The 25,139-nt window shown below is 45.9% G+C and overlaps 1 protein-coding gene across 2 annotated transcripts in view; it reads left to right on the plus strand.

Annotated features, from left to right (window-relative positions):
- LOC138177215 (vascular endothelial growth factor receptor kdr-like) overlaps nucleotides 1-25,139 on the plus strand; it is a 202,793-nt gene that overhangs the window by 142,577 nt on the left and 35,077 nt on the right. The window contains exons 13-23 of one of the 2 annotated variants that reach the window (XM_069108292.1): nucleotides 3,321-3,614; nucleotides 4,446-4,592; nucleotides 6,656-6,781; nucleotides 10,835-10,941; nucleotides 12,424-12,559; nucleotides 13,441-13,545; nucleotides 14,851-14,964; nucleotides 20,418-20,506; nucleotides 22,100-22,265; nucleotides 24,201-24,298; nucleotides 24,902-25,024. In XM_069108292.1, coding sequence (XP_068964393.1) covers nucleotides 3,321-3,614; nucleotides 4,446-4,592; nucleotides 6,656-6,781; nucleotides 10,835-10,941; nucleotides 12,424-12,559; nucleotides 13,441-13,545; nucleotides 14,851-14,964; nucleotides 20,418-20,506; nucleotides 22,100-22,265; nucleotides 24,201-24,298; nucleotides 24,902-25,024 — 1,505 coding nt within the window. The remainder of the gene's footprint in view (nucleotides 1-3,320; nucleotides 3,615-4,445; nucleotides 4,593-6,655; nucleotides 6,782-10,834; nucleotides 10,942-12,423; nucleotides 12,560-13,440; nucleotides 13,546-14,850; nucleotides 14,965-20,417; nucleotides 20,507-22,099; nucleotides 22,266-24,200; nucleotides 24,299-24,901; nucleotides 25,025-25,139) is intronic. The other variant, XM_069108293.1, reaches the window with a different exon arrangement.

The following is a 25,139-nucleotide window of genomic DNA, read 5'->3' on the forward strand; positions in this document are numbered from 1 at the left end:
TCTGTCTCTCTCTGTCTCTGTCTCTCTCTGTCTCTCTCTCTGTCTCTCTCTCTGTCTCTGTCTCTCTGTCTCTCTCTGTCTCTCTGTCTCTCTCTCTCTCTGTCTCTCTCTCTCTCTCTGTCTCTCTCTCTCTCTGTCTCTCTCTCTGTCTGTCTGTCTGTCTGTCTGTCTGTCTGTCTCTCTCTCTCTCTCTCTCTCTCTCTCTCTCTCTCTCTCTCTCTCCCTGTAATCAGAAGCACATGTTTAATATTGGCTTTGTCACCAAGCTTGTCCAAGTTACTATTTTGTTTCTTTTTTATGGCCAGTGATATGAGACGGGTTAAGCCCCATGCCCTTAAGGAAGATTCCCTGGGTTCATAGCAGAGCTATTGTGAGCCTTGAACTGTCTCAGCCAGCCTAGCATCCTGCCTAATGATTTGTCAGCTGTAGCTTAGCAGATATGAGCAGGAGTATTCCATACCCAGAGGCCCTCAGTCACCTTCCACAGTGGTGGTTTTTGGCCTAGTAAATGCTCTGGGCAGGGCCCCAGCTTCCCTGGGGAAGATGGCATGAAGGAGGGGCATGGCACAGAGAATTGCCCAGGGCCTCTGGTTTTTATCTCCCAGTTCATGAGATGCACTGGTGCAGATTCACTAGGCAGCCTTTGAAGTTACTGGAGTGCCATCACACAGGGAACACTGTCTGCTCACCTCCTCGTCTGATTCTTCATCCATGATGCTTTTTGATTCCCGGCCTAGTGTATTCTCTTTACATTGAAGCTGGCCCCATGTTTGGGAGAGCAAGGCAAGGCTGCCACCCTCCCCACGGTTATCAGCAGCACCTGTACCAGGGCCCAGTAGCCCTGCAATGATAATGCAACACACCCCAGCTGGTTCCACTGGCTCTGTGCCAGTATGAAGGCGGGATATGTGAATATATGGGATATATGAAGCCAACCTGGGGAGGAAGAGGGGAAGTTTGTAGGCAGCCCCAAGAAATGGTGGTGGGTACCTATTTTACACTGTCATCATCTTCACTCTACTTGTGTTCAATCGAGTGCAGGACCTATAGTCTGGAAGACCTGAGTTCAAATTCTGCCTTCAATTCTTCCTATCTGTGTGACCCTAAGTCATGTTACTATCGCCTGACTCATTTTCCTCATCTCTTCATCTGTTAAATAGGGATCATAGCAGCATTTACCTCCCACACTTGTTGTAAGGATCAAATGAGATCGTATTTGTAATGCCCTTTGCAAACTTTCGGGTGCCGTATAAATTCTAGGCAGTGGTTACTATCGACGCATTGATTAATAAGAGACTTTAAGGTGAATAGCTAGCTGACTATCTTTTTTGTTGTTGTTTTTAGAGGGGGGAAAGGCAAGGCAGTTGGGGTTGTGACGTCCCCAAGGTCACACACCTAGTTGTGTCAAGACTCTGAGGCCAAATTGGAACTTAGGTCTCCTGACTCCAGAGCTGGTGCTGTATTCACTACTAACTATCTTTTGAGGAGGAAATCTATCATTCTGACTCCTCATCTCTTTAAAAAACAAATGAACAACTTCCCCCCCTCCCCAATTAACCTGCTATTTGTCCTTCCCCAATTAATGCCTCCCTTTGGAGCCATTTGAAGACACTCTTGATTGAAGCAAAGTTGTGTGCGCTTGTGTGTGTCCTCACAATCCAACCTAGGTGTGATGGTTTAGCAGAACTCCCTGAGAAAGGGCCTTTTCCCCTTTGGCAGTCTCTGACACTGCTTGTCAAAAAGTTGATATCCAAAGCTTTAGGCGATCGCCTTTGGGCTCTTGTTGTCAGAAGGGTTAGAGGTGGAAGAGAGAACCTGTCTGCTGATTGTTAAATTTTCACCGAGATCATTTATACCTCAGAAATCAACACACATCAGGGCTTCACTGATGGTTTTGTTGCTTTTCTAGACTTAAAAAAAGTAATAGAGGAAATGTAAATAAGGAAAATTCTACTGAAAAGTGTATCTGTTGGTATGCATTTTTCCCCGTTCAGCTGGTTGTTAAACAATTACCAGCACGCCAATGGGGAGGCCCACCCACAGTTTTTATTTTATTCATTGGCCAAGTGGGGTATTTCCCACAAGCTGTAGCCACCTAGAGTAAGCCACTGAAAGCCCAGCCGAAGGTCCCTTCCACTGAACACCTGGCCCACCTGCCCTTTCTTATCAGGCCTGACCTCCAGAATACAGAAAAGAGAACAGCAGAGGCAAACTGGGTCCTACACCTTACTTTTCCAAAAGTCCACTGTGTCACCTTGGGAAAGTCATTTCTGTTCTTTGGACTTTGGATTGGATGTCTTTTAAGTTTTCCAGCTCTGATATTCCCTTTTTGCCTAATGATATCTATTGTTTATGTTAGAAGGACACATATCTATATTAATAATAATAACTTACATTTGTATGGCACTTACCAGGTCTTGTGCTAAATGCTTTACAAATATCATTTTGTTTGAGCTTCACAACAGACCTGTGGATAGAGCGCCAGATCTGGAGTCAGGAGGAACTGAGTTCAAATCTGGCCTCAGACACTTAATAGCTGTGTGACCCTGGGCAAGTCACTTAAATGTGTTTGCCTCAGTTTCTCATCTATAAAATGAGCTGGAGAAAGAAATGGCAAACTACTCCAGTATCTCTGCCAAGAAAACTTCAAATGGACTCACAAAAAGTCAGACACGACTAAAAATGAGTGAACATCAAAAGTCAGAATCCAGAAAGAGCTTGATAGATTCAAATATCAGTCCAAATATTTATAAGATGAAATTCAGTATTGATAGATATAAAATCTTACACTTTGATTCCAAAAAATCAACCTGACAGATATGTAGCAGGAATGACTTGGTTAGAGAGCAATTTGCCTGAAAGAAGATCTGGGATTTTTAGTGGGCCACAAGCTCCTTGTGAATGAATAATGACTGTCCAGAAAGCTCTGCCCCAATCAGATCTCATTGGGATCATTCTGTTTAGTTGTGGGAGCCACATTTTAGGAAGGACAGTGAAAGGGTCCAGGGCAGGATAACTAGCATGTTGAAGCCCTTTAGTTGGTGCTATATAAGGATTCCTTCAAGGAACTAGGGGCATGATAGCTTTGAAGGAGTGTCATGTAGAAGAGGGCTCCTATGTCTTCTGCTCAGCCCCCTGAAGGCAGACCTAGGGCTAATGGGTAGAAGGCATGAAGAGGCCAATTGGGACTTGATATCAGGAAAAAGGAAGTAGTGAGTTTTCCTTCATTGGGGATCATCAAATTGGGGCCATTGGCGGAGGGGATTATTGTTCCGGGACAGGTTCTGGTCACCAACAGTAATGTTTCTCCTTCCTCCCAGACGTACCAGGACATGTGGAAACCCAACCTCAGGTCTTGGCAATTGAGGGCCACGATGCACAGCTCACCTGCAGAGCAGCCAGATATGTCTATGATGGCCTAGCTTGGTTCAATCCATTTGGAGAAAGGGTTCCTACCTCATCCACCGAGAGGCAAGTGAACAAATACTCCATTTCCTTGTCTCTGACGATTCGAAATGTGTCCCGCCAGCAAGAAGGACAATACAAGTGCAAGGCTTGGAACCAGAGGAATAGCACGGCCATGCTGGAAAGGACGGCTAGACTCTTCTCCAGAGGTAATAGCCCAGGGCAAGGAGAGCCTGGGATCAGAGTCAGGGGACCTGGCTTTGGGTTCTGGCCCAGCCAATGATTAGCTCTTTGATCTTGGCAATTCAAGTCTTTCTGGAATTCAGTTCCCTCATCTGTAAAATAGACTGGTGGGGTAGGGGGAGGACTCTATACACTTTAAGAACCCCTCTGGAGACCTGTGTTTGAACCCTGCCTCAGACACTAGTTTAGAAGTGACTTCCCCTCTTCAAGACTCAGTTTCTCTATCTGTAAAATGGAGATGATGAATAAATGAATTTATTAAGCTTTTATTTCGGCAAAGTGCCGGGGACACAAATAGAAAATTGTGAGTTCTTGCTCTCAAGAAATTCCCATTCTAATTGAATATTATATTGATATAATTGTTTATATAATAATCTAATTTAATAATAAAAACAATGACCTTGCAGGATTGTTTTAAAGCTTCAAATATGTGTGTGTAGTGTTTCGTAAACCTTAAGGTGTTATAGAATAATTATAATTTTAAATAGCCAACATTTATATACTACCCACTACGGGCCAGGTACTGGGCTCAGTGCTTTACAATTATCATCTCATTTGATCCTTATAACAACCTTGGGAGGTGGGTGCTATTATTATCTCTGTTTTACATTTGGGGAAACTGAGGCAGATAGTGGTTAAAGTGACTTGCCCAGGGTCACACAGCTAGTAGGTGTCGGAAGCCAAGTTCAAACTCAGATCTTCCTGATTCCAGGCCCACTGAGCCACCTACTTGCCCCAATTGTAGCAATAGTAATATAACAATAATGACCCATGCTTGCTGTTCCCTCTGTTTGCAGAAAAAGTTGCACCTTATATCATCGAGAACCTCACCAACCTGGATGTGAATAGCAGCGGCAAGATTGTGCTACAGTGTAAAGTGGGGGGGACTCCAACTCCTGGCATCACCTGGCTGAAGAACGGGAATGCCATCCTACCAGCCTCAGGTACGAAACTACTGGCTAGGGCTTCTATTTTCCTGGGGACTAAGTCCCAGGACACCTCACTTTACTTTACTCTGGCTCCTTGCCTCTAATTCTTAGTGCCTGTGGGATCTCAGGTTAATCTGTCTGGGCTCCAGTTAGCTGCAGAATGACAGCTTCACACAAAATCTTGAAGGGCCTTTCTGGTCCTAAATCCCATGACCCTTGTCTCGCTTAATGGAAGGAAGGACATTATATACCCTAAGCTCTGCAAACCTGAATTTCCAGCAAATCCCCACATGGGTTACACACTGGTCCCTTCCAAGAGAATTTGTTCTTGTGGCCCAGGTCTATTGTAATCAGGCAACAAGCATTTATTAAACACTTACTGTATTCCCCACACTGGGTTAGGCTGTGGTGACTGGGATATGGTGACTGAAAGGGAAATACACTCTGCCCTCAAAGCATTTGCATTCCAATGGGGGTAACACCGTATACCTAACTAGGTACATACAAGATAAATGCCAGGATTGCCAGCTGGGTAATTCCAATGGCTCCCTTCCATATTGGACATCCTCTTGTTGAGGGGCCTTTGATTTAATCAGTCAGTCAACAAGCATTTATTGTGTACCTACTGTGTGCAAGGCACTGCCCACAAAACTTCCTGTCTACAGAGGCAGCCTTTAGAGTGCTAGGCCTGGAATCAGGAAGACCTGAGTTCAAATCCTGCCTCAGATACTTACTAGCTGTGTGACTTTGGGCAAGTCACTTACCCTCTGTAAAATGGGAATAATAATAACACATATCTCTCAAGGTTGTTGTGTGAGGATCAAATGAGATAACATATGTAAAATGCCTTACAAACATTAAAACATTATATGAATACTAATTATTATTATTACATTCTACTACACAGATAAGTCAGTACCAGATGTATATGGAGTAAATACTGAGAACATTTAGTGGGGTAGGGGCCTAACAGCTGGGGAAGGGGATAAGGAAAGCATTCAGGCCTCCCTCTGTAAGGGAATGGCAGAGGGCTGAGAACGAGAGGGCTATGTTTGGATGGCAGATGATCAGACAGCAAACATTTATTAAGCACCTAATGTATGCAGGCCCTGGGGGCCATAGAAGGTTAGGTAAAACCAGATCTCTATCTTCATGGAACGTAAATGAGAAAGTCTAGCAGAAGGCTAAGACACAAAGATAACGTACAATATTATGTTGTAAGTACAGTAGAGATATGGTGGAGGTGTTCAGTCCTTTTTTAATTGTTGCCAACTCTTTGTGACCCCATTTTGAGGTTTTCTTGGCAGAGATACTGAAGTGGTTTGCCATTTCTTTCTCCAGCTTATTTTATAGATGAGAAACTGAGGCAAACAGGGTAAAGTGACATGCTTAGGGTAACACAACTAGGAAGTGTCTGGGGTCAGATTTGAACTCAGGTTTTCGTGACCCCAGGCCCAGATTTGAACTCAGGTTTTTGTGACCCCAGGCCCAGTGCTCTATCCACTGCAGCACCACCTAGAGCCCAAGAGAGATATTGAATAAAGTGTTATGTGTCCTTGGGTAAGTTCTGTAGCCTATTTGGGGCCTTGGTTTCTTCCTCAGTAAAATGAGGGGATTGGACTAAATGACCTCTGAGATTCCTTTTAGCTCTAGGTGTAGGGTTCTGTGTGTTACCTTGGGCAAGTCCCTTCCCCTCCTTGGGCTTCAGTTTCCTCCTCTGTAAAATGAGGGAATTGGGCTAGCTATTCTCTGTGGTTCAGAGAGATCATAGGATTGAGCTGGTCTTATCTGTTGATTAGAAATAAGAATCCTACTTAGGTGGCCAAGGAGAGAAGGAAGGAAAAAAGGAAAGAAAGAGGAAAGAAGGAAAGATGAGAAGGCCTCTCTATAAGAGGGCTGATGGTCAGGAGTTGGGAATGAAGAGAGGAAAATTTCACTAAGGCCTCATTGGCCAGGGAATGTCCTTCCCAATTGTCATAATTTCCACTTGCATGGAGCCCCTTGAGAAGAGTTCACATGCTGGAGGCAGGGAGCTCCCAGTCACTATTCTATCCCTAAGGGGCCAATGCTCATTGCAGGCATCTCCTTGGAGAGCAACACCCTGGTTATTGAACGAGCTAAGAAGGATGATGAAGGCACCTACAAGTGCAAAGCCACCAATGAGATCGGACAAGTCAGCACCTCAGCCCTTATTACTGTGGCAGGTGAGTTGGAACCTCCGGCCTACTAGGCTCACATGGACCCACTTAGGATTCTGAGCACCAAATGTTCCACATGCCCGAATCCCTACCTTTGTCTCCTTTGGAAACTGGATTTCTAGTTCAGTGTAGCATAATGAAAAGAGCATAGTCATTTAGGGATAAAATAAGGGGATTTGACTGGATGCATCACAGACTGAACGAATGCAAAATCACAGAATGAATGAATGCAAAATCACAGAATGAATGAATGAATGCAAAATCACAGAATGAGTGAATGCAAAATCACAGAATGAACGAATGCAAAATCACAGAATGAGTTAATGCAAAATCACAGAATGAACGAATGCAAAATCACAGAATGAGTGAATGCAAAATCACAGAATGAATGAATGAATGCAAAATCACAATGAATGAATGCAAAATCACAGAATGAATGAATGCAAAATCGCCGAATGAGTGAATGCAAAATAACAGAATGAATGAATGCAAAATCAAAAAATGAATGAATGAAAAAAAAAGGTAGGCCCTTCCTATTTGCTAAACACTGGAGAATTGAAGAGTAAGACAGTCCCCATTCTCACACTTCCAGGAGAATTTGTCTGCTGGGTGAATGGAAAAGCCCAGCAGTCCTGAGGATTCATCGTTAGGGCAGATGGCAATGCCTAGAGCGCTAGAGGGTGTAGTCACAGGGAAGATAGTAAGGGCTAATGATCTTCCATCTTACCAGAAGAATGATAGGAATTCTATACATGTTACCATCATCATCATCATTTTATTAATAGTTAGGGATCCATCAAAGCAGTGCTCCCCTAGGTTCAATTGCCATCTCTATAGAGATAATTCCTCAATCTATGCATCCAGCCCTAACCTCTTTTCAGATCTCCAGTCCCACCTCTTAGACATCTCCAACCACATGTACCATAGGCATCTCAAACTCAACTTGTCCTAAACTGACCTTGACCCTTGTCCCTCTTGAAGTTCATCTCTGGGGGAAGGAGGGTAGTCTATATTATTCTCATATGGCAAAATTATTTTTGTTTCTGCTTCCATTGATCTTCACCCATATGTTCTCCACCACATTTCCAAATGTCTGGTTCTTGCATTTCCTCCCATGAGTATATATTTTGAATATACAATAATGGCCTCCACTTACCTATTCTGTGTCTTTTGAATAAGCTATACCCATCCAGAGCTGAATTCTAGTCACAGGTTCCACACCCCACCCCACCCCTGAGTTGCCTTAACACCTGTGAAGTCAAATTTACCTCTGTATTTGCATCTCTAGTTACTCTAGTGCAGGGGTGGGGAACCTGTGGCCTCAAGGTCACATGAGGCCTTCTAGGTTCTCAAGTGCAGCCTTTTGATGGAGTCCAAGTTTTCCAGAACAAATCCTTTTATTAAGGGGGTATTTCTTCTGTGAAGTTTGAATCCAGTCAAATCCTGCACTTGAGGACCTAGAGAGCCACATGTGGCCTCAAGGCCTCAGGTTCCCCAACCCAGCGCTTGCCTGTTGCCTAAACTTTGGGCCTTTGTGATTGAGATTGGATGCCATGGGTTTTACTTACTGGCACTTCCTTGGATTTGGTGTCCTATGAACTTCTGAATACCTTTGCTGCTGTGCTTCTCCCTTCAATATAACTATTGGGTCTCCCCTTGGTGGAGCTCCATCAGCTGTTTTCTCAACTCCTCATGCTTTTTACTTTAAAGCCCCTTCACTTAGATTTATAAGACACTTGACCAATACATTCTTTCCAGGATTTTTTAGGTACACTTCCTCTGTGCCTGTCACTCCATGTATCTTTAGCCATGGTCCAGAAATCCAAACTGTTTCCTTCCCAAATCAATTTTCCTCTTCTTTACCCTTTGTCATCATGTGGGTAGCAGTAAAGAAAACACAAGCTGTGTCCACATGGTCTTGTTTCTTGCCTAAGATTTTGTAAGCATTGGCAGCATTTTTCTGTTCCTTCTGGAAGAATCATCTGTGCCCATATGAATCACCAGAAGTGAGCAGTATTCATCCATTTGGATAAGTCTTGGGAGGTTCTCTGGTATGTTTTGGATAAAGGTCCCTGGGAAGAAAACAGACCTCTCTGTAGCAGGTCGGCTTCAATTCCCCCATGCAGTGAATCACAAATCAGGGCTACTTTCTATCATCTTTACTGAATGATCACTCATCTGATAACTTCTGTGGCTCATATACCATTCCTTGGAGGATAGACAGCTGCTTTCTCTTAGAGCAACAATCTGTTCCTTTTTAGGAAGGATCTCAGATTTGTTTCTGAGTCCCAAGTATATACCTCCCATCATCCTCTGTGTGACATCCTTCCACTCTCTGACCTCTTGACAAGGACCAAGTTTCCTTCCGCTATCTTAGATCTCCCCCTTTAAAGGCCAACTCCCACTGCTGTTGACAACACAGAACAAATCCTTAATAAAAGGGTTTGTTCTATCCAACTTAGACTCCATGAAGAGGCTGCAGCCAAGGACCTAGAAGGCCACATGTGGCTTCGAGGCTACAGGTTCCTCACCTTTTTCCTCACCTCATCATTTTGCCTTTTTTTATAGGAAGGAGACAAGTCTACACCTGGGGTTTAGATAACAGCCACTCATCTATGACAAGAATACAAACGTTGTACCATACTGCGAAATTCATCCTGCTGTCCATATAAATTGAGATTTGTAGCCTTGTTTGCAGCTTTTTAAGGGTTTGCAGACTATTTTACCACCTCATAGTCACTTGATAGTCCCACCCCACTTCTTTTCTCCAGAAGTCACAGCCCATATCCCTTCTCCCTGGCATTAATCTCTGTTTGATCAATTTGATTTATCTGCCAATTTCCCCTACTTACTTTTCCTTACTCACCTTTCCTTGCCAACTATGCAATCTTATCCTTCACTTTAAGTAATTTTCTTTAGGTTCCTCCCCCTGATGCCATCCTTCAACTTTCACAGAAGCTAGAATCAGAATCCGGGCCTGGCCATTGTTCTCCTTCAAATATCCTCAATTTCTCCCAAATCTCTCCTCTCCAAGTTGACTCTCCAGCCTTCTTTAAAAAACACGGCCAACCCCTTCCAAATCACTTACACAGTTTCTTCTTATTCATCTCAAGCATTTCTTTCTTCTCCTGCTCTTTCTCCCATAAGCTTCTGTCACAGAAACTGAAAGTAGAATGATTTCTTACAGTCCTCTCAAGCTCCTCCACGGGATGGTTCTGCTGATAGAATATAAGCTCCTTGAGGGCAAGGACTACCATTATCCCTTCCTCATTGCCACTTTCCCTATTGTAATTTCAATATATTGTGGGTCGGCATAAGAAATTAAATAGGAATTTGGGGGGGAGTTTTGCAGAACAGCACTTGAAGGCCAGCAGATGACACAGAAAAAGTTTAGAAACTCAAAAATGCATAAAATATATGTATAATATTGTATAATATCAATACCCCCACAAAAGAAAAAGGAAAAATTCAGACTTCTTTTCTGGTACTAAGGGAGGGCCAAAAAATTTTATGTGGTATTTTCCAAAACACTGAGGTGCTGTGTCCCTAATGCCCCATGATGTGGAAAAGATAATTAATTCTTTTATGTCTGTGCTTGGCACTTGGAGCCTAATAACCTCAGTTCTAGTCCTGACTCTTCCCCTAATTAGCTCAGTGTCCTTGGGTAAGTCCCTTCCCTTTCTATCTCAGGGCCTTTGTTTTCTCCTCTGTAAAGCAAGGAAGTTAGACTCAATGAACCCTAAGGTCTCTTGCAGCTCTGACTCCCCTCATTATCCTGCCTTTCCAAACAGACAAGAGAGTTCCTCCCTGAAGCTCCTTCCATCTGTTTCAGAAAGACCAGCCCACACTCAGTAAATATCAACACACTGTCACACACTCACACCCACCCATACACTCTCATCACACATACACACATGCCCAGAGTTTGGCACCTGGGATTGCTGGTAGGCATCTAGCAACATGGCGGCCTTTATAAGGCCATACATTTTTGTTCCATCTGCTCTAGGCTGAACTCATGTTTTTTATTCACTCCTTCTGTCCCCGCTGCCTTGGTGATAGGTTCAGAGGAGCGCTCCAGTGTTGAGGTCATCATCCTGGTCTGTACGGGCCTAGCAGCCACCCTCTTTTGGCTCCTGTTGACCCTGGTCATTCGAAAACTCAGAAAGGTATGAGGGAGGCACTGCATGGGCATGGAGGCACTGACATTTGGGCCTCAGTTTCCTCTTTTGTAAAGTTGGGGAGGGGAAGTATTGGGGCTAGATGAACTTTGAGACTCTGACCAGCTCTAAATTCTAAAATTCGAGGTCCTGGTAATGCAGGGGGACTAGTTTCTTGGCTAGGCATCCTTCCACTTTGGGTCCTTAGGTACTGGCAGAGAGGAGTTAGGGCTGAAAATTGGATGCCATTTGCCCCCTAAGGACGGCCATTGTGACAGCACCCTCCTCACAGTTGGCATGTCTTTCACATTGAATGTTGCCAGAGACCTCTGAAAAGTGGTCTTGACAGACTGGAGGAGTCGGCCCTACCTAGAGGAGGACCTTGCCTAGGAGAGAGAGACAGCTGACCCAAGATCCAAGAAGGGTTCAAGTTCTGCCTCAGATGCTAGCAGTGTGACCCTGAGCAAGTCACTTGACCTTTGTTTACCTCCTGCCTCCCAGGGCTGTTGTGAGGACCAGATGAGATCATCTTTGTAAAGCATCATAGACACGCTCACCCTTACAACTGTTAGCTTCTGCTCTTCTCTCTAATGTATGGGTGTGATGGGTGGCTTAAGTCCTTCACCAAGTGGTGAATTATGTTTCTCCTGACTCATTAAGTTGCTTTTACTGTGCTAAGAACCCCATAATACTAGAGGAATTTCAGCCAACAGTGAAAAGGGTCAGAGCTCAGCCAGTTATCTCATTTACTTAGCATCATTTTGGGGAGGAAAGAACATTGCTTTCTCCATACTGTAAGAGGCCTCAGAAGGCAGGCAGTGACCAGATACCCCTATCTGGCCAAGAATGCCCTTTCCAACAGCACCAATGATGCCAATGGAATCCAACATGGCCAACAAAATGGCTAGCCTCTCCTTGAAGATAGGAAACTCCTTCCCTCTTGGGGCAATCCATTCTGCTCTAGGACACCTGTTAGGAAAGTGTCAACATCTACCCACCACTTCTAACTCTACCCTCTGGAGCCAGCTGGAGCTAGAATACAGCCTTAGAATACAGAATACCCAAGCTGGGGAGGGCTCTTAGAGCACAGAATGTCAGAGCTGGGAAGGATCTTAGAATATAGAATACTTATGTTGGGAAGGCTCTTAGACCACAGAATACCCAAGCTTAGAGGGACCCAGAACATAGAATATCAGAGTTGGGTGAGACCTTTGAACACTTTAAGAACATAGACTCCCAGAGCTAGATGGAACCTTTCCTAATTCCTTCCCTCTCACTTTACAAACTGATGCCTCGGGACAGGAAATGACTTTCCCAAGGTCACAAAGTGAATGTGACAGTGGAGCCAATGTTCTTCCCACCACACAAGGACAGCATTTGGCTTTGGCCTGCTGAGCTGCTAGTGAAGGCAGACTAAGAAACTGAAGAACCACGTGGGGCAGTGGGAACAGGAAAACCTACTAAGACTCAGTTTTCTTCGTCCCCTTGTAGCCCAATGCCCCTGACATTAAAACAGGCTATCTCTCCATCATCATGGACCCCGAAGAGGTGCCTCTCGACCAGCAATGTGACCAGCTGCCCTATGATAGCAGCAAATGGGAATTTCCCAGAGATCGCTTACGGTTGGGTAAGTTGCCCATACTCTTCTCTTGCCCTCCCAGCCCCTCTGGAGTTACTAAGGAAGTCCAGAGAAAAGTCAGCCTTATAGGAGTGAAGGAGGAGGAATCCAGCATTTTGTCATTCCAAGTATCTGGTAACACACTTGAGCAGAAATGAGTCTCTGCCCTATGTCTTTGGCCAAGAGCCTTTTCCATTTACCATTCATCCTTTTGAGTGTGAGTCGTAATTACTGTCCTCATTTTACAGCTAAGGAAACTGAGGCTCAGATCAGAAATGCATCCTGGAAATGGAGCCTCTTGAATATTGCGAGGGCCAGGTTTTGGCTGGGGGTGGGTGACACGCCTCTTTCTCATCTCTTGAGAGTCTGTGAGCACTGAGGGCCAGCCTTATTCTGTAGACATGCCATCATCTGTAGGGTATGGAGAGGAAGTTACCCAGGGTAAAGTCTCACCTCTTCTACTGACTTGCCCGGTATTTCTTTTGTAAAATGGGAGTAAAGGATTTCAGTGGAAAGAAACCAGCTTTAAAATAAGAAAACCAGAATTCAAATCCTAATTCTGTTACTTCCTACCTGTTTGAACTTGGGCAAGTTTCTTCGACTTTCTTGGCCTTGCTTTCTTCTTCTGTAAAATGGGGAGATTGGGCCAGATGTCCTTTAAGGTCTGTGCTGTAGAGGTCCCTAAATTCTCCTTGAGATTCAATCCTGCCATTTAAAGCCTCAGGGGAGGCTTTAAATGACTCTCTGTCCCCAACCTGAATAGATAGTGTCTCAATCTGCTTGGTGTCTGGGGTGCAAGGATGGGGCTGCTATTGTACCATGGGAATGGTTGCTACCCTCTTGGGGCTTTCCTGCTTCCTGTTGCTCATTCTCCCCTCTTACCCTTGAAGGGAAGACCCTGGGTCACGGTGCCTTTGGGAAGGTGGTGGAGGCGTCTGCCTTTGGCATTGACAAATCTTCAACCTGCAAAACGGTGGCTGTGAAAATGCTGAAAGGTAATGTGTTTCCCTTGGCTATCCCCCAGGGGCATCCTTACTGAGGAGGCTGAGCATGAATGGGCCACCAGAGCTTTGGAGGGCAGAGAACCTGGATACCAAACTTGTCACCTGTCCTTCTAAATTCCAAAACAGAGGGCTGCTATGGGGCATCACACTATATAGGGCACCAGGCCTAGAGTCAGGAAGACATGAGTTCTAATGCTGCCTCAGACATTTCCTTCCTGTAGGACCCTGGGCAAGTCACTTCACCACTGTCTGCCTCAGTTTCTCCAACTTTAAAATGGAGATAATAGCACCTACTGCCCAGTATTATTGTGAGGATCAAAGAAGCTAACAATTGTAAAGTATCTAGCACAGTGCCTGACACACAGTAGGTATTATATAAATATTATTAATATAATTTAATATAAATATTATTTATATAACACATATATGTTAAACTGTTGATCCAATGAATGTCAGCAGGCAGGACAGGGCAAACAGTCCTCCTGTGCGGCCACTTTAAGACTGATGCCCCAACAAGAGAAGAGAATGTGGTCCAAGGAAGAGAAGTAAGCTAGGTTTCATTTAGAGATGTTAGTGAATCCGTCTTGGAGCTGGAAGGTTCTATCTCCTACCTGGTCAGAAAGTAACTCTGCAAGAAACAAAGGAGTCATCCAGCCTCCACTTGACCTCCCTGGTGCTTGAGCATTCTCTGTAGACCACAGTCTGAACAGGGCATCTGTCATGTTGTTGAGTAGCTCTAAACCCATTTGGAAAGTTCAGACCCGAAGCACCTTTCTGCAGGGAGCCCAAAGCCCAGAAATGAAAGAAGTGATATGGCCCCACTAGAAAGGAAGTGTTGATTCGCTGCAAGCGACCTCAGCACCTTCTGACATCAAGAAACTGGATTTAGATTGGCAACCCTCTTGGGAGTAATTAGTTAATTTCCCCAAACTATCAAGGGTCATATATTTTATGACCTTTCCGGGCCTCTCTCTTGACCTGAAAGGGTTAAGCACAGAGGAAGCCACCACAGAGACATTCCAAGGAAGGAAAGAGGAAAAGGACAGGAGGCCCAGGATACCATTAGAGCTCAGATCACTGGCAGGCCAGTGGGTCCCAAGGCACTATTTATCTGTTTATGGTATTGTTTTTAGAGTAAAACCACTAATCACCAGGGTGTTTGTGTTCAGGCCCTTCCTGCTGGCATTCTCAGTTAGGTCAGTAAACAGGATCTGAGATGCTCCCCAACCTCCAGCAGCCGTGACAAACAAACATCCCCTTTTGTAATGACAGCCACCCTGGGGCCTTTTTTTGCAGAATGTGCAACGTCCAATGAGTGCAAGGCCCTGATGTCAGAGCTCAAGATCCTCATCCACATCGGACACCACCTGAATGTGGTCAACCTGCTGGGAGCCTGCACCAAGCCTGGAGGTAAGAGTTCAACCCCTAGGTAGAGTGGGTAACTAAGCTCCAGGGTGCTCTGGTGCAAGTAGTACTGAGTTTGGAGTTAGAGGACCTGAGTTCAGATCACGCCTCTGCCATTTATTTATTAGCTGGTGGCCCAGCTTTACCACCATCTGTCTTAGTTTCCTCATCTGTAAAGGGAGGTAATTGGCCTAGATGACCTATTCGCTTCAAAATCTATCATCCTATGGTCCCCAATGGCCACTGGCCCTTTCGAGATGGTAGCGGATTCAAATCAGGTTTCCTCTTCCCCCTCCAATGCACACACCCCTAAATGATCCATGTTGTGTCCTGTGTAAATTATAAAAGGATTAAGGGTCAAACTTCGAAATCAGAAGCTCAATTCTCCTGCCTCTCGTTAGGTCTACAGAAATGAAAATGTAAGCTCTGTATGAGCAGGGACTGCCTTATTCTTCATCTTGGCATCCCCAGTGCCTGGTGTGTAGTAGGTGCTTAATAAATGTTTGTTAATTGATATTTTTCTAGAAAATGGAGGAAATACTAGGCTTGTAGAAAGAAAAATAAGTTCACATCAGTGCATTGTCATGGCTGGTGTGATGGACTTGCAGTCAGGAGAGACTCAACTTTGACTTTCACCTTTAACTTAATTAATAGCCTCAGTTTCCTCATCTATAAAATGGGGATAATAGCTAGAATTCTGTCTATCAGGGTTGCCTTAAGGGCCAGTGAAGTCATGTGAGCCAATTAACTCTAAAGAAATGCCTATGATGATGACAGTGATGTCCCTCCCTGCCACTTAACACTATGACCCTAGTCAAATGATTTTTCTAGCCTCAGTTTATTAGACTGTAAACTGGGGCTTTGAGTGCTAATTCTGTCTTCTTTTCAGCCAGAGACAGAACAGACAGTGAGAGACAGAGAAGACAGTGAGAGATAGAGAGACAGACAGAAAGAAAGACAGTGAAACAGAGACAGAGAGGAAGACAGTGAGAAAGACAGAGACTGAGAGAAAAAGCAAGAGACAGAAGAGGAGAGAGACAGAGATAAGCCAGTGAATGATTACTCCAGGGCCTTGTCTCCCACTCCCTTCTCCAGCCCCTTGCATTTTGCTTTCCAAGCCCACCACTCAACTGCAAACCCACTCCCTAAGACTCAGTGTTGTCTTAACTTGCAAAGCTGCTGGTCTTTGTCTTCATCGGTCTTGACTTCTCGGTGACTCCCAATGGCTCCCACCTCGTGGCCACTCTTGCCTCGCTTGGCCTTTGTGACTCTGTTTACTCCTGGTTCTCTTCCTACTTGAATGGCCTCCCCTCCTCAGCTTTCTTCTCCTGGATCCCAATTTCCGACTTCGTCAGAGAATGGGAGCAGCCCAAGACTGTTCTGGGCTCTTTCCCCTTCCTCCCTCCCTCTGGGCAGTTCCACGGCCTCCATGGGATCCATTAAAATCCTCATATCAATGACTCCCCCCTATCTCTATACTCACCTCTGCCTCTTTGGGTCACAAACTGTCTCTACCTGTGTGCCCAAAGGCGTCTCAGGCTGAACAATTCCAGGATGATACTTGCATTTTCCCCAAACTTGGCCATTTTTGTGGAAGACACCACCTCCCTTCTGGTTGCCCATGCTGGAATTCTTGACTCTTTTTCCCTCACCTCCAATGTCCCGCTGCCCACCAAGTCTTGTCAATTATGCCTCACAAACATGTCTCACATCCATTTCCTTCTCTCCACTCAAAGCTCTCATCCTGGTTCGGGCCTCCAGCTTTTCTAACCAGAACTATTGCAACAGCTTCCCAATGAGTCCCACCCTACCCCTCTCCCACCACACACACTTTAATTGAATTTAATCTTTCTTTCCTACATTCCACCTTCCACACAGCTGTCAAATCAATATTCCAAAAACACACATCTGACCATGTCCTCCCCTCCCCCAAGTGAAGAATCTACAATGGCTCCCTATTGCCTCCTCAATAAAACACAGTATTTCCAGCCCTCTACCATGTAACACCTAGCAACTTTTTCTGTCTTAGTTCCTCTTACCCATGCCTACAATGTGCTAAATGCTGGGGGTACAGAAAGAAGCAAGAAACAGTCTCAGCTTTCAAGGTGTTTGAGGAAACATACAGACAGCTATATACAAACAAGGATAAGTAGGAAATGATCAACAGAGGGAAGGCCCTGAGATTAAGGGGGAGTCGGAGAGGTTTCTTGTTGAAAGTGGGATTTTCTGGGACTTGAAGGAAGCCAGGGATGGCAGGAGGCAGAGGTGATGAGGGAGTGCATTCCTGGCAGAGGAGATGATAGAGGGTCTTGTTCAAGGAAGAGTGGGGAGGCTAGGGTCACTGGATTGGAGGATGGGGATAAGGTGTAATGACCAGAGTCCTGTCAGGGCTTGTTCCTCTCAAGGATGGACTGTGGGGATCAGACAACAAGCCACACCAGTGCCCTGGTAGGAGCTGCTCTTCTCAGGGCTCTTTGATCCAGGGTCCTGGGCACAGTGAGGGGCATGTGGCCCATGAGCTCAGGGTGTATAACAGCTCACCTGTTGAGGTTTTCTCAAGTGTTAAGAAAATGGATTCTAAATGGTAAGAGTCCCATGAACAGGGATCTCCCCGAGGGCCGTGTCTGAGTAGCAAGTCCCACGTCCATCCGTCAGGGAGCCCCTGGGTATGGGAAGCTGCCCAAATGTGTCATTGTGACTGGGACAGATGGGGCAGGTGAACTAACAATTCTCCAAATATACCCCAAGCTAGTCACTGGAGAGCATGGATCTAATGGGGATCTGCTGTATCCAGGCAACACACCCACAGCAAGGCCTCTCCCTAACCACTGAACCTCTTTGCTCAGAGACAGCCTTTCCTCTTCCCTGTTCGGAAGTTTGGCTGTGCCATATCAAGGAGATCTCCATCCTCCCTGGGGTTCTGCTCTCATTCTGATAGCCACATTGGTTCTTTCTACTGGGGGAGTCCTGTACCCTGAAGCTTGAGAAGGGGACCCTAGGATGGGGGCCACCAGCCCTGAGAAGCAGGGCAGGCAGAGCCACAGAGTAGGCCCACATTGGCAGATCCTGAGGACCTGAGTTAACTTCAGCAGGATGCTCTGGCCCATTCCCCTATCCTTGAAGGGCAGAAATGCACTAGTTGCAATGGTGACCAGGAGGTAGCTGGTGAGGCTTCTCTGTGGGGAGAGAGTGCCATGGAGAGACCTCCAGGGCCAGCCCCCATCCATTGGCCAGCTTCTTTTTTTTTTTTTTTATTAAGCAATCGGGGTTAAGTAACTTGCTCAAGGTTACACGGCCAGTTATTTCTGGGTGTGGTTCTGAGTATCCAAGCCCGGATTTGATCCAGGTCATCCCGACACTGGAGCTGGTGCTCTTACTCGCTGAGCCACCTGGCCGCCCCTAAGCAATTGGGGTTAAGTAACTTGCTCAAGGTTACACGGCCAGGTGTTTCTGGGTGGGTGCTAAGCGTCTGAGCCCGGGATTCGATCTCCAGGTCTTCTCAACACTGGAGCCGGTGCTCTTACTCACTGTGCTACCTGGCTGCCCCCATTGGCCAGCTTCTTGGCCTGGCTCCTCCAAAGGTCACTTTGCCCTCCCAAAACCTCAGAGTTGGCAAGGACTCCATTGATCCTCTGGTCCAACTGTACCTGACCCAAATTCCCCAGGCTAACATGTCCAGCCAGAGGCCATCCAGCTCTTCATTGACAAAGGGGAGCCTCCAAGACAGCTCATTTCACCTGGGCACACTCCTATTGGTAGGAGGGTTTTCTGGACACCAGGCCTAAATTGGCCTCTCTACAACTTTCTCCATTTCTGACTCTTCCTTGGGGACAATCAGAACAAGGCTAACCTATCTTCCCCCCACCCATGTCAGCCTTTCAGATCCTTGAAGGCAGCTATCCTCCCCCCCTCCCCCAAGTCTTATCTCATCCACACTGACCAGACCCAACTCCTTCAACCAATCCTCAATTGACAGGGACTCAGGCCCTCCACTAACCTGGTTGCCATCCTCTGGGAACTCTGGGTACTGAGCAATGTTTAATATTTCACACCCAGAATTGACCACAGCACCTTGAATGGCAGGGTCAGACTAGGACAGAGGACAGCAGGATTTACAGCTCCTTACTCCTGGAACGTGGATTGTTGGCTCTCTTTATGGAGCCCAGGATCTCTCCTGTCCTTGACAGTAAAAACAGTTTCATCTGAAACTTACAGGCTCTGAAATTTCCTTACCTGCGTGACCTTGTACAAATCACTTCCTGTCACTGGGCCTCAGTTTCCTCATCTGCAAAATGAGGAGACTGGCCTTGAGTGCCTCTGAGGTCCGGATCTAGGATCGTGTGATCCTATGACCATCAGAAATGTCCTCTCAGGATCTCTTCAATGTACCTTCCCTTCCTGGGTTGAGCAATTATTTCTTGCATGTGTATTTCTCAAGGCCAGACAGCTTGATAATATCCTGAATGACATGCTGCCCCCCCAAAATACTTCCCTGATCATTTGCAAAGTCAGGATGCGAGGACACTATGGTATCTTGTCTGTTCCCCAGGGCAGTCATCATCCCTGGTCCCCCTTCCAGTACCCCACTCTGTCCTCAGCTGCTAGGGGCCCCACCAAGGCCACTTCTCTATGTGTGGTGGGTCTGCTGGACTTCAGCAAAAAACACCAGCTGTCACCCACTTGAAACCTCTTGAGATTGGCTGGCCTGGAGAAAGCCAGAATCTTCTCCCTGTTACGATTGGGCATCACAGTTCTAGTCTACCAGTCTAGAGCTCCCCACAGCAAAGGATCATGGGTCTGCTACTACCTAAATGCATGCAGCCTTGGGCAATTCAAATGACCTCTCAGGGTCCTCAGTGCCCTACCTGGAAGATGGGGGTACAGGTAGACTAGGTGAGCTCTGAAGACCCTTCACTTAGGTTTGTGCTCTCTTAGGAATTTCCACTCCACTAATTTGGAATTTGTGAAAATTTCATTAAGGTCATAGATTTTTGATTTTTGAAACAGGGAAATTGGCACATCTTAGTAACAGTGAAACCTACTCACCAAGGGTACCCCCTGCCATTTAGTAGCATCTTTCCATGCATTGGCAAGATCTAACTCTTCTTCCAAAATGACTTCAACCAAAAAAAAAAAAGTACTATCTGCTGGGAGACACAGACAGTAAAGTATTATGTACCCGGACCTCAGATTTGCCAGAGCTGAGGCCCTGGGCCTAAAGTTGGGCATCCAGGAGGGCAATCTTCCCATTCCTTGTTCACCATCCAGCCAAGCATGGTTCCAGGAGCTAAGCCCTTGGCTAGTCAAAATCCCCATCCCTATCATCCAGCAACCCCTTGAGATCACTGATGGAGGAGATTGTGGTTGTCCAGTCTGTACCAGGGGGTTGGGCCAGAGGGGTGCTGGATGGGCCAAGGGGAAGACAAGGAAAGCGACCAACTGTGTGTAAACCCCTGCAGGTCCTCTGATGGTCATTGTGGAGTTCTGCAAGTATGGAAACCTGTCCAACTTCCTTAGAGGAAAGAGAGGAGACTTCATAGCCTCCAAGGTGGGTCCTCCATGTCCTGTTCTGTTCTCAGCCCTGAGAGGTAATGATAAGGAATCCAGGGGTGTCAGGTAAAGACAGCCCTGGGGAAGAGGCCGCTGGGCTTCTCTGCCGCTGCGGGAAACGTTGCTCTGGCTGGGGAAAAGACGAATGCCTTGAAATGTTTGAATGGGCATCTCCTCTTTCTTATCCTCAGAGGACAGAGCTGTAGCTAATACAGGGAAGGGGTCAGGTTTTCAGTCAGGGGGAAATTCCTGGCAAGGAGAGCTGTCCCAAAGCAAAGGAGGTGGGAGCTTCTTCACTTGAGGGCTTTCAGCACCAGCTGGATCACTGCTTAGTAAGGGGGCTGCAGAGGGGCCTCCTGCTTAGGGCAGGGCTTTGTGGTGGAATCTGAACACAAAGGAAGACCTGCTCCACCAAGTTCTTAGCATTGCACCCATTTGGGCCTATCCTCATCCTTGCAATAACATTGGGAGTAGAGCCAAAGTAAAGCCAGGGGTTTCCCATTCTCCAGTCTGAGACACCTTTGTACTAGTCCTTAACACCAGCATCCTTCCATCACTCCCTCTTCCTTAAAGCTTTTTCTTTCTTTCCTTGTTAATCATTCTTCCTTCCTCTCTCCTTCCCTTCCCTCTCTTATCTTTTCTCTCCTCTCTTCTTCTCTTTCCCCTCTCCTTTCTTCTCTCTTATCGTCCCCTCCCCTTTCCTCTTCTCTCCTCTTTCTTCTCTTCTCCTGTCCCCTCCCTTCTCCTCTCCTTTCTTCTCCTCCTCTACCCTCCCCTCCTCTCTCCTCTCCTCTCTTCTCTTTTCTTCTCCCCTATCCTCTCCTCTCCTTCTCCCCTCTTCTCTCTTCACCTCCAGTAGAACTGCTATCTCAGCCATGGAGATGGTCCTTCCAACAGTGCAGATAGCAACTTTACCAGGATTTGCAGTCCCATAATTTCACCACAGGGAGTCCCCTCAGCCCCTTGGAGGCCCCCCTTCCTTGCTTGTTCTTCACATTACCAGGAGATCAATAGAACATCTGGGACCACCCTTCCTCTCAACACATGGGCAGCTCATTCCCCTACTGAGAATGTCAAGATTGCTATGGTTTAGATCTTCCACTGATATGTCCACTCTTTGGTCATTAGATACAGATCAGACATTTAACCAAAGTTTATAGATGTTCTAGGAAGGTGGGATCACCCTTTACCACTATTCATCACCATCTCTACAGAGGCAGGAGGGGGCCAGATGGGAGGGATGGCCATTTGTTCTTTGTTTCATGGGTTGCCATGAGCCAGGAATTCACCATCACTTGGTGCCAGACCTCTTCATCCTTGGCTTAGATTTACTCAGTGTATTTCTGGGAGTCTATTGGAAGTCATTTTAGCATAGTAGAGTCTGGCAGGGCCATTGACTCCTTCCCCAAGACGTCATGATGAGCTAAAGCTCTAAGCCTTTCTGGCAATCTCATTTTTGAGAAGAGGGAAATGTAACCCCAGCTCCAAGCCCTAGGAAGACCTAATGACCTGGGCAAGGCAGCTTCTTCCCATGTCCAGGCCTAGGGGTTTTCCCTGAGACAGAGATTAATTGTGATGAACTAACGCTCAGACCCAAGAAACGTCTGAACAAGGGGAGAAGAAAGCAGAGGACTCTGATTGTGACCTCACGGAGCTCACCAAGCGGCGGTTAGAGAGTGTGGCAAGCACCGGGAGTTCGGCCAGCTCTGGTTTCATTGAAGACAAGACCTACAGCGACTCGGAGGAAGAAGATGAAGGTGAGTTCTACCCAGTAACCACCTAACAGCCTGGCTGTGAAACACTGACGTGCTTTGCTAATGGCCTGGCCCATCATCCTTCCCCAACCCTCATTTTGAAACTTGGGGGAGAGCCCTGAGAAGCTGGGCTGAATGGTAACTGATTAAAGGAAGGGCAGTACACAGAGCTCTGGGCTTCCTCCTTTAGCCTTATCGACTTAGGAGATTGACAGAATCTTTATGACTCCCTCCACATTCTAATGTCCTAGTTTTGTTGAGTTCACTCAGTGCAGAGTTCAGTATAGGTCTTCCATATTATTCCATTTTCAATTAAAAACCCCACTTAATATAGACATTTTCTCCTGATGTGGCATTGCCATCATCAAAGTATCAAATCCTCAACAGGAGTTGCAAAAATATCCCATACATAGGTAATCAAATGAGCATCTGTTTAACCCTGTTGTTTCATCCACTTTTGACACAGAATAGGAAGGTTTTCATTTCTCAGTTAATCAACTGCCAAGACAATTGCCAAGAATTGGCAATTCGTCCCATCTACAGGTGGAACCATTCAAAAATCACTTTGAACCATTGAAATAATTTTGCATGTGCATCACCAGACATCATTTCGACGACATCAGTAGCTGCAGATGGCACCATTTCAAATGAGGTTTTTCATACTTTCCAGTTCTGTAAGGAACCATATATATGATACAAGCAAGCCCTTTTGATGTTAGAAGCACGACTTTTGAAAAAGTTTGGTTTGGATTATTAAAAACATCGACTTTTGTCTAGGAAAACCCTTTGGTCTCCCTGATGTGTTCTGAATGTACATTTTCAAGATTGTGGTTCAGTAGACTGAGTTTCATGCTGTCTGCTCTGTTTGCTTTGTACAAATAGCAGTTTAGATAGAGTGATTCACTTCCACCAATAATCAAAATGATAAGTATCACATTTCCTGGATTTGGGCTGTTATGTATTTTCCCTTCAGAAACTGTCTCTATTGTCTTTGCTGAAGCTAGTCCAAGTGGCTCCAGTGAATTTTCTATTCAAAGTAGTTATATATCATAAAAGGATGTTATTTCACTTTGAAAATGAGATAAAAAATTTTTAAACCTTAGGACAATTTCAACTTAATTGTTAAAAGTTCCTGATTATTTTCCTTAATTGAGTTATTTGGATTTTTTTTAAAGTATGCTAGCTATCATGCTGTTAACTTTGTATAAATTCCAATTTAGATATAGTCATTTGTCTAGAAGTCTGGCTTTCTGGGGAAGCCAGCTTATTTTGTTATACTTCTCAAAATGAATGAGAAACATAACCGATGTTATGGCACTTTTAACTTCCAGTCAAAGATTATTTAGTTGGGAGTTTTCTCATTTAATATTGAAATGCAGTGAGGCACTCGCTATGTCATGATCCTAGGCTCGCTGTGGGCAGCTCCTGCCCAGGAGCCAATTCCAATTTGACCTCGTTTGGTCATGGGATGTTAAATAATCACTGTTCACCAGCACTTGGAGGGAATTTGTGTTAGGCTCACTTTTATCAACTTGGGTTCATTCATTGGAAAAAGTGTAATATTTACATTGGAGTTGTACTAGGAAACACTTTGCTTCATGCCCTACCTCTAGATGGTAGTGTACTCTGGCATCAGATCGTGAACTCTGCAGCCTGAGACTCCTCCCCTGAGTCCTAGTGGGGTTTCAGCATAATAATACCCACTGGGATCCCATTAGCAAAGGGACAACAGTTGGCTGTCTGTGAGAATGGAGAGAATGCCATTGTTCTCTCTCCTCTCACCATTAAATTCTCAGGGGAATCGATTGGTGCTCTCAGTTCTCCCCCCTCCTCTTCTCTAGCTGTCCCTACTTCTAGCCATCCAGGTGGATGAAGCTGGCTCTCTAGGGTCCCCTTTCCAGCCACGACCCTTCTCACTGGGCCTCTGCTCTTCCCTAGACTCTGAAGACCTGTCCAAACGACCTCTGACCCTGGAGGATCTGATCTGCTACAGCTACCAAGTGGCCAAGGGCATGGAGTTCCTTGCCTCCCGAAAAGTGAGCATGTGTCCTCCTCATGAACTTTCCTGCTCCATTGATCTGGGGGTTTCTGTGGCATAGGCCATTGATGTGTTGTCTCTCCCATGCTCCCTAGTAGTTAGAGAATTGCCATCTATACCCCAGATAAAAAGTGGTTGTCAGACAACCCCACACAGGCAAACACAGGGCTTGGTATGTATGCTTATTAAATGAATGGATCAGTGAATGATTCTAATGACCATCCCCTAAGGGTGAGGAAGTGGGGTCACTCCTGATACTTCAATATGCCAAGCTGTCTCTTAAGCGATGGTTCCTGCCCCTTTGGACACTTTGCCACTCTAAGTTAAGCAGAAGCCAGTGGGGTATTGCTATTATCATGTCAATTCCATCACTGGGCCTCCTTCACCCAGTTTCAGATAGGACCAAGCTTGGTCTTCATTTGTCTTTGGTCTTGGGGTCCCTTTTATTTTGTTTTGGGCAGGTTCCCAGACACTGTCTTTTCCCTATCTCCCTGTCATGTGCCCCTCTCATCTCTAAGAGCTTCATCAACCCTCCTCCTGACAGGGCCATGGTCCTGCAAGCACCCTTTCACCCCACCCCCCACACCTTTGGTTTCCTTAGTGCATTCACCGAGACCTAGCTGCTCGGAACATCCTCCTGACTGACAATAATGTGGTAAAGATCTGTGACTTTGGCCTGGCCAGAGACATCTACAAGGACCCTGACTATGTCCGGAAAGGAGATGTAAGTATGACACCCACCAGCCAGCTAGCCTGATGGCCCTGCCCCTCACCCAGGCACAGTTCCTGCTGGTCTGGTGAAGCTATGACACATTCCAATGATGCGTTCCCTCCCCTCC

This window comes from Petaurus breviceps, unplaced genomic scaffold (genome assembly GCF_028583685.1).
Source record: "Petaurus breviceps papuanus isolate PSGF00001 unplaced genomic scaffold, PetGlider_PUasm1.0 90339, whole genome shotgun sequence".
In the NCBI taxonomy this organism is placed as follows: Eukaryota; Metazoa; Chordata; class Mammalia; order Diprotodontia; family Petauridae; genus Petaurus; species Petaurus breviceps.